This window comes from Anomalospiza imberbis, chromosome 11 (genome assembly GCF_031753505.1).
Source record: "Anomalospiza imberbis isolate Cuckoo-Finch-1a 21T00152 chromosome 11, ASM3175350v1, whole genome shotgun sequence".
NCBI lineage: Eukaryota > Metazoa > Chordata > Aves > Passeriformes > Viduidae > Anomalospiza > Anomalospiza imberbis.
In genome coordinates, this window is record NC_089691.1 from 12,187,003 (window position 1) to 12,199,466 (window position 12,464).

The 12,464-nt window shown below is 52.1% G+C and overlaps 1 protein-coding gene across 2 annotated transcripts in view; it reads left to right on the forward strand.

The window, feature by feature from the left end:
• PLXNA1 (plexin A1) overlaps positions 1–12,464 on the forward strand; it is a 113,959-nt gene that overhangs the window by 49,462 nt on the left and 52,033 nt on the right. Inside the window, exons 4-8 of one of the 2 annotated variants that reach the window (XM_068201954.1) lie at positions 246–386; positions 2,450–2,550; positions 3,004–3,127; positions 5,217–5,370; positions 6,058–6,157. In XM_068201954.1, coding sequence (XP_068058055.1) covers positions 246–386; positions 2,450–2,550; positions 3,004–3,127; positions 5,217–5,370; positions 6,058–6,157 — 620 coding nt within the window. Of the gene's footprint in view, positions 1–245; positions 387–2,449; positions 2,551–3,003; positions 3,128–5,216; positions 5,371–6,057; positions 6,158–12,464 lie in introns of those variants that run through there. The other variant, XR_011003042.1, reaches the window with a different exon arrangement.

Sequence of the window (12,464 nt, forward strand, 5' to 3'; positions counted from 1 at the left end):
GTGGTGCAAATGCACCACACAAATGTAGTAAAGTGAGGGAGGCATTGCAGTTTGGTCTTCTGCAAAGGGTTGGGATGCTTGCAGAGCAGCCGATGCTTTTCTGTGCTGCAGAGGCTGTGGAGTCACCACATTGGTGTGGGATGGAGGGGTGGTGTCCCTAATGGGGCACATTCTGTATCCCACATCCTGTGAGGGGGCTGAGGTGTGTGAGGGATCATGCTCATCCCCCCTTGCTCTCCCCACAGATCCTCGTGGACTTGCCAGCTGAGAGGAAGCACCAAGCTCTGCAGTACGAGAATGTTGTGGTCCATGAAGGCAGCTCCATCCTGCGAGACCTGGTGCTGAGCCCTGACCGTCAGCACATCTATGCCATGACTGAGAAACAGGTAAGGGGAGGCATCAGCAGTCCTCTGCTCTCCTGACTTGGCAGCCCACACTGCAGCCCTAGTTTACAGTCCTGTGTGCTGGGAAGCCTTTTGGGCAGCTCTCTGGGGGGGGCTGCCCTTTGCTCCCTGGGATTGGAGCTGCCTAGGGACCCTGGGGCAGCTCCTCCCTGCTTCTCCTTGCAGAAACACTGTCCTGAGGCTTTAATTGTTAGCAGCAGCTGCTTGAAATTCCCATGGTCCCTGGGGACCAAGGGCTTCCTGACCCTTCCTTGCTGTGAGTGGCTGGCCATAAACCTCCTCCCTGTTTTGGCCGTCCCCTCCTGAGCAAGGGTTTTGCAGGTCAGCGGCAGCTCCTTGCTCTAAACAACTTTTTGTCCTCCGGAGCAGTTGCTTTTGCATGACAGGGCAGGGGGAGCATAGGGCTGGTGCATCCCACGACTGCTGGTGTGCATTCCTTGGTCCCTGCCTCTGCTTGTGCTGAGCTAACTGGAGGTACAGACCCAGTCTGGGTCTGGTGCTGTCATCCTGGCAGCATGGTCTGGGCACATGATAGGAAGTTTTGGTTGTCTTAGTGTCCCCATGACCTGTGGGAGTGCTGCTGGTGTGAGTTCATCCATCCATAGGCTGAATTGGAGTGAGTGAAGTGGGTTCCTGTCATGGTGGTGACACTCTGGATCTGGTGTCAGCACACTGTGCCTGGTAGGTGACACAGGGTGGCCGTGCTGGTGTTGCTGTCCCTGTGTCTCCCAGCACCTCTGCTCCTCTGCCCAGCCAGGGGTGTGTGCGTGTGAGTGGGACTGCAAGCAGAGCTGGGAGCCTCACAGTCTCCTGGCCACCAGCCCGAGGGCTTGGGAGGGGAAAGGAGGAGGGAGCAGGAATGTAGGTTTGTCTAGACAGTCCTGAGGGGACAGCAGAGTTCTTTCCCCCCTCCTCCCAGTAGCTGTTTCTGGTTTCTGCTCTGCTGCAGGAAACATGCAGTTTTCCAGGTGGGGCAGAACCTGCATTTGGGCTCCTCCATGCAGCTGTCCTGGGCTGTGTTTCCATCCCTGGTTGTTTCTGTCCCAGAGCTTGCTCAGCTGAGCTTCCCCTCTGTGGGGCAGATGTTGGAGAAGTGGATGCCAAGGGGGCAGTTGCATTGTCCTGGACTGGGGGATCTTCTCCAGGGACCACCAGAGTTGCTGGGACCTGACACTTGCCTGTGCAGGGTCTGCCGCGGGGGTACCCTCTGCCACCACCTGCCTAAAGCAATGTCAGGGACAAACAAATGGGAACATTACAGATGTCCTCACCACCCTGCGGGGACTGGTTGGCCAGTGTATCCCAGCCCTGTAGACATGCTGAGCCTGTGCTCCTCTGTGCTGTTTGGAGGGAGAACACCCCAGGTTTAGCCTTCAGTAGAGAAGTTTGCAAATTTTAATTAATGAGTGAATGCTGCCCCATGGGAGCAGTGGGGAAACTGAGGCACAAGCATGGCAGGCATGGGCAGCTGCTTGGTGCTGCAGATTCCTTGTGGCAGGCAAGCAGGAACCTTCTCCCTGCACCCCCTCCCTGTCCTCCCTCTTCTCCTCCCCTCTCCTTAATAAAGCCCACTCTCTTCCCTAGTACGCTGGGTGTTATCAGAGTGCTGGTGGAAAGTAATTAAATGAACAGTTGTAACAGAGCTCGAAGGGCTTGGAGAATGAGGGGATTTTAATCAAATCTGGAGGAGCAATTAATAAAGGACTGGTAACTCTTTCAGAGCAGGGCTGCAGCAGCCATGGGGTGCCTGGCTGGCACTGGGAGCTGATGTGGAGCTGAGTTGGCGCAGCCCACTCTCAAATACTGCAAAGGTGCAACAATGAAAGGAACTTGTTTGGAGTAAAAGTCTCTCTGGGGTGGCAGCGTTGCGTGCAAATGTGCTGCCTGGGCCTGGGAGAGGAGTGGGCGATGGTGAGGGGCTCAGCCTGCTTCCTCTCCTGCCTTCCCACTAACAGGCCAGGGTGAGCCTGTGCTGGGTCTGTCTCTGCCATGTCAAGGTGTGGGCACAGCAGCCTGACCCCTTCACTCGTGCCTGCTCCCCACAGGTGATGCGTGTGCCGGTGGAGAGCTGTGAGCAGTACGAGAGCTGTGAGCTGTGCCTGGGCTCCCGGGACCCCCACTGCGGCTGGTGTGTCCTCCACAACATGTGAGTACAGCAGGATTGTCCCTGCAGCTGTGCCAGTGACCTACAGCTGGCAAAATGTGTCCATCCCCACCGCTGGTCTCCTTGGGGGCATCCCTCCTGGACTTTGGCCCCAAAATGCTGAGAGATGGAATGGTCCAAGGGGTCAGTCATCCCCTCCTGTGGTGCCCAGGCTGTGCTTAGGAGCCTCCATGCATAGTGAAGCTGCTGCCAGGGCCTGCTCATCCTGCCCGTAGGCTCCTGGGTTTAGCATTCTTGTGTAAATAAGAAAAACTGAATAAAAACTACTCCTGAAGTCTCAGGGGACAGCAGAGCTCCGGTACTGGCCTCAGTCATCCGAGGTCCCTACCTGGGCATCATTTCCGTGCCAGAGGGTCTGTTTGCCACGGTGCCAGCCCAAAGCCCTGCAGGACCCCCGGGGATTCTCCTCACCATGGTGCTTTCCTCCCCCTGCAGCTGCTCCCGCAAGGACCTGTGCGAGCGAGCGGACGAGCCTCAGCACTTCGCCTCGGACCTGCAGCAGTGTGTCCAGCTCACCGTGCAGCCCAAGAACATCTCGGTCACCATGTCCGAGGTCCCGGTAAGACACCTCTGCTCCCTCAGACCTCCTGACCCTCTGGAGGCAAAGGCTGCGGAGGAGGCAATTAAAAATAACTGATGACTGTACGATGAATAGGGAAAGAGGGGAAGAGAGATCTGAGACGAAGCAGAGCAAAGTGCAAGGCATTGATGAGGGCAGGCCATTGGCTCCATCTTGACGGAGATAGTAAACCAGTTGATGATTATTCAGAAATGACATAACTGAGCAATAAATATTTCTCCATAATGACAGCACGACCATCAGAAATGCCGTTCATAGGCCAGCGATCTAGCTCCAGTTCAATAGCCTGTCTCTGACTCCAGCCTGCAGTAGATATTTTGGGATGAGACTTTGATGCTTAACTTGCTGCTCTCTCTCTGTGCAAGCAGAAAGGATGAGGCACTTCCCTGAAGTATTTTTCAGGCCATTAGCACCATGAAGAGAATAAGAAACAGCATATACTAGTAATAAACTGCCAGGCCTAGATATCTGGCACTCAGGAATCCTAAAGAAGTTGGCCAAGGAGTTCTGTGCCTGGGGATGTATGTAATAATATGACTTTGTAATAAATAACTGAATGTTGAGAAAAGCCCCAGAAACAGAAAAGGTGCTCATTTTTTTTTTCTCAGATGCATAAAGGACCAAATATCCAGAGACTGCTTAGTTTTGCTTCAGAATTAGAAGAAGAAAAAGAACAGATGCAGAATACACCTGATATTGATTTAAGGATGGGAATATAATTTATGCCAGTCAATGTGGGTTTGTGTCTGACAAACCCCATTTTGCTCTTTGGTGGATTTATGACTTGAATTAGAAGAGAGACTGTGGGGATGTGATGTCTTTAGGCTCCTACAAGGCTTTTCACTTGGTACAACACAAAAATTAACATTATACAATATTGATAAAGCACATGTTAAGTGGATTAAGGACTGGCTCCGTGACAGATCTCAAAAAGTTCTCATCAGAGGGGAATTGTCACTGGATGGAAACAGTTTGGAAAGCACTTCAGCAGGAGTAGATGTTCTATGGTAATGTGGAGATAAATGTGGTATGGCTGCAGATGGGACCTGCTGGGATGCTGGGACTGGAGGGTGGTACAGGTGAAGTTCCTTCAGAGCAGCTGGGTTTGAGTGGGGCTGTTTAGCAGAGAAATTGGGGTTTTGTATTGCCCAGTCTAAAGTTAACCATGGATGGAGATTCACCTGGTGTCCTGGAAAGTGGTGCTGGGGCTGAGCCCTCGCTGCAGACTCTTGATGCTCTTGGGATGAGGCCAGGAGCTGGGCAGTGTTTTCACTCCTGGGGTAATTATCTCCACACTGATGGCAGGATGCTGCACGGAGGTCTGGGGTGGATGACACAAGGATGCTCTGCTTGGGCTGGAGTGCAGCTTTCAAAGGGGGGGACTGAAAACCTCCCGTAAACATCATGTAAATGAGTCGAAGGCTGGAGAAAAATGCCTTGCAGTGAGAGACTTCCAGAGCTCAATCTGCTTAGCTTATCAAAAAGAAGATTAAGAGGTGACTTGATTACAGAGTATAAGTGCCTTTACAAGGAGCAAATATCAGGGACTAAAGGGCTTTTTAATCTATCAAGGAAAAGCATAACAAGAACTAATGGCTGGAAGCTGTGAAAAATTCAAATTAGAAATAAGGCAAGCGTTTTGTAAAGTGAGAACTGCTGACCCTGGGGATGACTTTGTGAAGGAAGAGGTGGATTCTTCCCCTCCTCGCCTCTGCTGGAGTGGGTGCCTTTCTGCCTTTCTGTGCAACATACTTCAGTCTCAATGGTGTTCTTGGTCTCTGTAGAAAGCTGAGGCATAATGGCTTGTGGTGTGTCAAGGGCAGAGGACAGAGGCTGTGAGTCAATCCAGCTCTTAACCCATTTAAACCTGTGCTCCTTGCTTGAGCAGGGATGTGCATGGATGGGGGTCCCTTGCAAAAGCCCAGAGCAGGTCTCCTCGCCATGTGTGGGTGGCAGAGGAAGGATTGCACCCCCTGGTCTTTTCTGTTGGCTAGACTTACACATAGCAGACACAGAGGAGCCTATTTTCCTACTTCTCTGTGTTGATGCTCTTGCCTCTCCTCCCTAGCTGGTCCTGCAGGCCTGGAACGTCCCAGACCTCTCGGCAGGAGTCAACTGCTCCTTTGAAGACTTCACCGAGTCAGAGAGCCGCATTGAGGATGGGAAGATCTACTGCAGCTCTCCTTCTGCCAAGGATGTCATCCCCATCACCAGGGGCCGCGGTGAGCTTGTGTCCCAGACTGGAAGAAAGCCTGAGACAAATGTCCCATGTATTACCTCACAGGCAGAGGTGGAGGAGGACAGTCCTCCCGTGACAGTGATCCCAGTCTCGGGATCAGAACCCCACTTGGGTTCTCGGGATATAGGAGGGGAAGGAATTGCTGCTCATGGGAGGCTGGTTCTTTAGTCTCCTTCAAGCCATGGGCACAGCTGCTTGGATGCAGCCTGTGGCAGTGGGCTTGGGACTACATAATCCTTAAGGTCCCTTTCAACCCAATCCATTTTGTGATTTTATTTGCTGACCACTCCTGGGTACCCTGGCCCTATTTCTATCTGTGAACCATTCCTGGGCAGATGTGGCCATGGAATCTAGGACATTCTTCTGACCCCAAAACTATTAAACACTCCTTCAGTACACCCAGTATAACCTAGGGCCCCAGTCTCCATGCCAGCAGGGTGTGTTTAGCTGTAGGGGCTCAGAGCTATACTTGGGCTCTGCTGGCCTCTTAGGTGTCTGAACAGGGGTGGATGAACACTCTCTTTTTATTGCCATGCTTGGAGGATTTTCTTAATTAACTGGACTGAGTGGTGATGCCCAGCTCCCTCCAGCCCATCACAAGCCTTGCACTGAATGCTGGGCCATGCACTGTGTCCTTTCTGATGTCTTTTTTTGCTTGGGTCTCTTGCAGGGGACAAGCGAGTGGTGAAGCTCTACCTGAAATCCAAGGAGACGGGGAAGAAATTTGCCTCTGTGGATTTTGTTTTCTACAACTGCAGCGTCCATCAGTCGTAAGTGGCCTGGACTTTGTGGGAGGCATCCAGGAACAGATTGGTGGGATGGTGTGAGACTGGGAGAGAGAGTTCTCAGCTTTGTGGGTGCTGATGTTGCAAGAAGAAAGGGCAGTTGAGTACAGTGGTGTTTACAGTGAGAAACCTCCTCCTTTTGCCCATGTAAACTGGGACAGTGACCAGAGCACCCACAGTTGGTTTGGGTGTGTGGGAACATGTAGCGTCAGAACAGAACCTCACATAAAAACAGGGCTTTGGTTTTGGCAAAACTTTGGAAGAAAAAGTGGGTTTACTGCACTGCAGACTGTAGAAATCAATCCATGTGACCAAAAACGCCAAGTGCCTTGTTATTCCTGGAAACAGTTAATAGGAGTGACTTGGCAATGCAAAAGGAGAAGCCTGTACTTTCCTGCCATGGTACCTGCTTCCCAGGCTTGCTGGAGAGGGAGCTGGAAAGTTACAGCAACATGGGATGGAACATGCCACATGTCCTGGGGTGTTTACCCAAGAATTTCCTAACTGGAAGTAATTGTGAATTTGCTTTCTTGTCAGGCTGCTGTGAAATCTACTCCTGTAAGTGTTTTTAGACAGCTTGAGATATGCGTTTGATAAAATAGAGGAGGTGTGGATTATTGATGTGCTGTCTAAGCAAGGTGTCTAAAGTCTCAAACCACAGCTCCTGCTGAGGAGCTGCAGACAGTGTTCTTGAGCAGTGGGGGATGACTGTGCTGTAGGACCATCAGAGCTGATGCTGGGGTGTGTTTGGGCAAAGAATTTGGAGCTCAAAAATGCAAGAGATTTCATTTCTGTGCCAGAAACCTCCCATGGATGGTGGTGCTCTGGCTGATCAGTAATTACAGACAAGCAAATGCCAAGTGATCTCTTTTGGATGTGTTTTTGCAAAGTGTTGAGCCTGGCTTTGGGGAAGTTCACTCCTCCAAAGCCTGTTCAGAATTTCCACTTTGATCAGGGAAGAGCAGGTGAGATGCAGGTGCCCTGGCTGGGAAGCCACCCGCAGTGAGCTCCAGGAGGGATGTGTCAGAAGAGAGCCCCTGCAAAGTTTCTGGATCACAGGGATTCCTTCCCTCCTGCTCTTTGCACAGGGAACAGGGTTCCTCCTGGGAGCGCTGTGCCAGTGAGGGAGGAGAGACTTTGCAAACTTGACTTTCTCCCTCACCTTGACTCTGAGATGAGCTTTGTCTCCCTTCACGTCCTGTGGTTTCAATAACATTAGCTCAGCTTTGGCTCGGGCTGGCTGCATGTCAGTATTTTGCAAATCAAAAAGCAGATATGACTTTTATTTTTGTAAATGAAAGAAAGATGACTTTTAAGTACAAATGGCATCAGATTTGGTCCAATCAGTGGTCCGGTGGGAAGAGGTGATGAGGGAATTGGCATTTTATTTTATGTGCCTGACACAGGAGGGGAAAAAAGCCCTACCCCCCCTGAAACAAACCTACAACAAAGAGCCTGACTGATTTATTACTGCGTTGATGTTTAATTTTGGATGCATTATTTAAAAAGGCTAATTATGGATGCATTAATATTTATGGCCCCAGCTGAAGCTGATAGAAAAGTCCATGTTCTAAGCTGGTGAACATTATTATTTTTTTGACATCAAGAGTTTTAGGATTTGGAGGTAGTTTTAACTATGTGACCTGCAGTCGAATCGTAGCCAAAGAGCATGACAATTCCTCCTGGGATGATGCAATACTTTTAAATACCATTTGCAGACAGGCGTCTTTAATGGATCTCTCTGGAGTTAATAGCCTTTCAGATCCAGGTTTCATATTTTGTGGAGGAAAATCTATACGTCAGCCTGATAAATTCTGTATTAGGAACAATATGCTTTTCCACGAGGCTAATGTTTTTCCTGTGGAGATCTCTGATCACTGTGTGTTATATTTTCTTTTTATGTTTGGACGGCTTTGCTTAGGTTGGAAGGCAGAGTTCTGCATGTCGAATCATTTCTCAGCTGAGGACAAAGTGTTTGAGTGAGATTTTTCAGATGCTTGTGGAGAGATGGGAGGCTAGCAAGGCAGCTCTTTGCTGATGTCAGCTGGGGTAGCTCCAAAGAAACCAGTGCAGCTCCACCATGTGCACGGGGGAGAGTCTGACCCTTCTTATTTTCAGCAGACATCTGGAAAGGCATCAGCAAAATGCGGGCTGTGGGGCTGGTCCTGCTGCTGCGTGAGCATCCTGGCTCTCTTATTTCCCACCACCTTGGCAGGTCTTCTTCCCATGCATTTTCAAGGGCTGCTGGAGCCTTGCTGGCCAGGGGAGGGGTTGCAGAAGGGAAGATGTATCTGATCACTTCTACAGGAGAGGAGGGTACAGAGGGAGTTGTGCTGACTGTATATTTGGCTGTGATGTTCTGAGCAGAGGGGGTGCCTTCCAGGTAGAGCTCCAAAGCTGTCCCATCTGTTAATGCAGGGCTTTATGCCTGTGTGATGGAGCTGTTCTCATCACAGACCAGCATCAGTGGCTCCTGGGATACTTTGTGGAGGGTCCCTGGGAGCCCTGGTCTGGAATTTGCATCCTCTCTGGGGCTTCATTCCTTTCCAGGAGTTACCTGGGAAGCTTGTGGAGGTCCCAGCTTTATGTACTCAGGGCTCCTGAGGGGCCCTGGCATGTGTTTTCAGGCAGTGGTGTCTTTTGGGCATCCTGCTCCTAAAGCCTTGGGCATTGGGCAGGGTATCCTTCTGGCTGAGCTGTGGGATATGGATTTAACAGGAGAGTGGAGACCAAGGGTTTGATGCAGGGAAATGGGGCCCTTGCAAAGGGGGATGTGGGTGGCTGAGGGAGCAGAGGAGCAGGGCTGCCCACAGGCTGGTCTGCAGCTCCTGGGGACAGGCTCTGGTTCCTGCAGTGGAGAATGAGATGAAAACCCCCGTGGCAGGGACTGGGTGGATTCCCGTGGGGGTTTCTGGTGGGACACCGATCAAGTGCAGGCATTTAAAGGCCGCTCGGCACCTTTGATCGTGTAATGAATCAGCCCGAGTCCAGCGCGTGCACAGGCAGATGTTGAGGTCGTCTTTGTCAGAGTTAAACGCCTTCTTCAAAGCATTTGTGGGGAAATGAGTCCCCTTTTAAGATAAAGATGTAACAACAGGCTGCCTGCCTGCCTCTGGCAGAGCTTGCCGGCAAGGTGGGGGAGTGGGGAATCCTCACAGAAAGCTGGTGAGTAATTCCAGGGAATAGTAAGATGTATTTATTTCTTCCCGCTGTTTCCATGTTTCCTTGCTGGATTTCTCCTCTGGAAACTCTGTTTCATAAATCCTGTTGTGGTTTGGCTTTTTGGAGTGTGTGGCTGTGGGAAGGGAGCTGGCAAGTGGAATGGGATGGGGAAGAAGATGAGAGCCTTTGGTGCTTCCTTCAATTCTCTGGGCAGGTTTTGCAGTGCTGCTGGTTTTTCAAGCACCAACGTGCTCAGCTCATCACCAGCATGTCCTGCCACTGCAATGTGGAAGCAAAAATCCAGGTGTGGCACAGGGAAAGGGGGAAAATCATATCAGCAAGTCTGATTCCAAGAGGGAATCCAAGCATCCTGGAAACCTGTCTCCAGTCCAGGAGGTGGTCATGATGCTACCAGCCTTGTGGTTGTACCTCAATGTAGTGACAGCTGTGACACCCATGTCCCATCAGCTGCAGGGTGCTGAATTTCTCTGACACTAGGGCAAGGGCAGACATGCCAAATGGCTCTAACTCCTCCAGGCTGGAGAGATGTGACTCTGCTGTGTCTCAATCCCACAGGTCAGGCTTTCCCTGTAAGCCTCCATTAAGTAAATGGGTTTTTAATGCATGTCCCAAGGGCTGGGAGCAGCAGGGTTGTGCTGGTAAGGCAGGGCAGGGCTGTTCTGGTGGCCGAGTCACCCGTTGGCACCCTTGTGCCACTGGGCTCCTCTCTGCAGCCTTTCTTTCTGCCCACACATGGCGTGGCTGCTAGTCTGTGGGCCCACTGCTGCTCATTTCCAGATGCTTACAGATTCTTTCTTTTCAAAGGCATGGACAGATGGCTGCAAGCAGTTGAGTGAGTGTATCTGAGTTTTTGTGGCTGAGTGGCGTGGTGGTAACAGATCCCTGTGTGTTCCTGAGCTGGGGCAGGTGGAAAATCCTGTAGGCTGACCCCAGAGACAGCTCAGGATAACCTGGTTTACATCATGTATGTTGTGAATGGGGAGGGCTGGTACAGCCTGGTCTTATGCTTCAGTAAGGGGAGGCAGCTGAGTGTCTTTCAAGATAATTATCTTAAAACCCAGGGCATGATTCTGCATCCTCCAGTGTGATCGTGGATGCTCTGGACCACCCTGTGAATAAGGACCTTGGCAAAAGCTGGCAGGGGTGGAAAAGAATTGGGTTGGTGTGAAAAGAAAGGCAGAAATGGATTGAGATGGGCAGGGATGGAGGGAGGCGAGAGCTGGCTCCCACCCCACGCCTTTCCTGGGCACCAGTGAGGAAGCTGCCTGTGGGTCTGTGTGGGGCTGGGGGACACTGAGTGTCTGGTTCCACTGCTCTTCAGGATTTCCCCTTCTCCCTAGGGTAGAGAGATGGATATAAAGCCCAAAGCACTGCAGTTCAGCCCCACAGCCCTGACAGCTGCTGCTCCAGATGCAGGCTGTGCTGGAGCTGAGTATTCACTAAGGATGCATCTTCCTGCCAAGAGGAGATCTGAGGAACAGTCAGGGGGCTCGCAGGCGGCTGTGCTGTGCCTGTGCAGATGCTGTTTTCATCAACACTGTGTTTATAATTTCCCTTCTTAATGGACCTCCCCTGCTCTGCTCTTGGTGCCATTCAACTTCCCCCTGTTCCTCTTCCCTGCCCTTCACTCCATGTCCTTCCTTCCTTCAGGGACGTGCTGTGCCATAGAAATAGCCGTGGTGTCTGTGTGTGTGCGCCCGCAGCGCTCACACCTCCTGTCCCGCTCGCGTTTGCTGCTCAGGCTTATCTCACTCCTGTGGATGCTGGTTTTGTTTTCTGCCCCCGCTGTTCAGTGTGATGAAGAGCTTTGGGCTCCTTTGGGCATGTGGCATCGTGGCATGCCTGGGGCTGGCAATGCAGGAAGGAGAGTGAGTGAGGAGTCTGGATCCAGCACTGCTGGCTCTCCACACTTCCCATCAGCTACAGCTTTGCTTTGGGTCATGTGTGGAGACAGCTGGAACCTCTCCATGGTCACTGAAGGTGCCTGCACACTCAGGGAGGAGTCAGCTACCCCTGGGTCTGGGCCCATCCTGCAGTGATGCTTTTGGCTCTGTATCCACCCTGGTCTTCGCTGTCCTTCTGCCCTGTCTGTACCTCTGCTTCTCTGCAGCCCTTTCCCTAGCATGGCATTACCAAGTTTGGGATCATTTATGAAGTGCCCAGCTGTGGGGTGAGATGCTGGGGCTGTGAGGAGGCTCTGACTCCTCACACTTGATGAGGCAAGTGTTGGGGCAGTGAGGAGGCTCTGGCTTTGACCCTGGGGCACTCAAAGTTGATCAGAGCTGCTTTGTTGCCTGCAAGGATGCCTGCCCTGGCTGGGGGAGGTTTCAGGCCAGCAGTGAGCCTGGACTTGTTTTGGGATGGGGCACTTGGCACAGAGTGACCCTGAAGTGCTGCTCTAAGGCTGGTGCAACGCCTCTCTCACGAGGTCATCAGGAGGCAAGGAGGGCACTGCCAGTGGGTCTGGCTCCGTTTCCCTGCCTTGCCTGGGCTTCATCTCCACCGGCCCCTGGCAGGGCTGGGGAGGAGGCAGATGGGGAACAAGCTGTGGGTCCATATCAGTGCTGCACCCCCACCATCAGTTTCCTGCCTCACTGGGCTTCTTGCTCTCCTGGCACGCTCTGGGGAGGCGGAACACTTCAACACATGAAGGAGAGCCTCCCTCTAATTACCAGGAGTGATGAAAGCCTCTTAGGCAAGAAGTGATGAGGGAAGAGTGCCTGACCGTGGGAAGGAGAGAGACGGCACAGATGGCATCATGCTGCCGAGCAACCTGCTCCCGTGCCAGGAACAGACAGCAGTGGCACACGGACACCCTGGGACACAGCCCCAGCCGTGCTGCCCAGCCTGACCAGCAGCCAGGGATCCCCGCCTCAGCCCCTGTCCTGGCCTTTGGGCAGCCTTGCAGGGTGCTGTGGTGGTCAAACAGCCGTGCTGAGGCCAGCAGGTCCGAGGCAGGCTGTGAACAGTGTTTCACCATGTTACTGGCACCCAAGTGCTGACTTACTCACCACTTTGACCTGGACTGGCTCTAAATGCAGCAGAAATGCTGCAGAGCAAGGTGTGCGTGGTGAGTGCTCTCACAGTGGCATTTGATGTCCTTATGGCA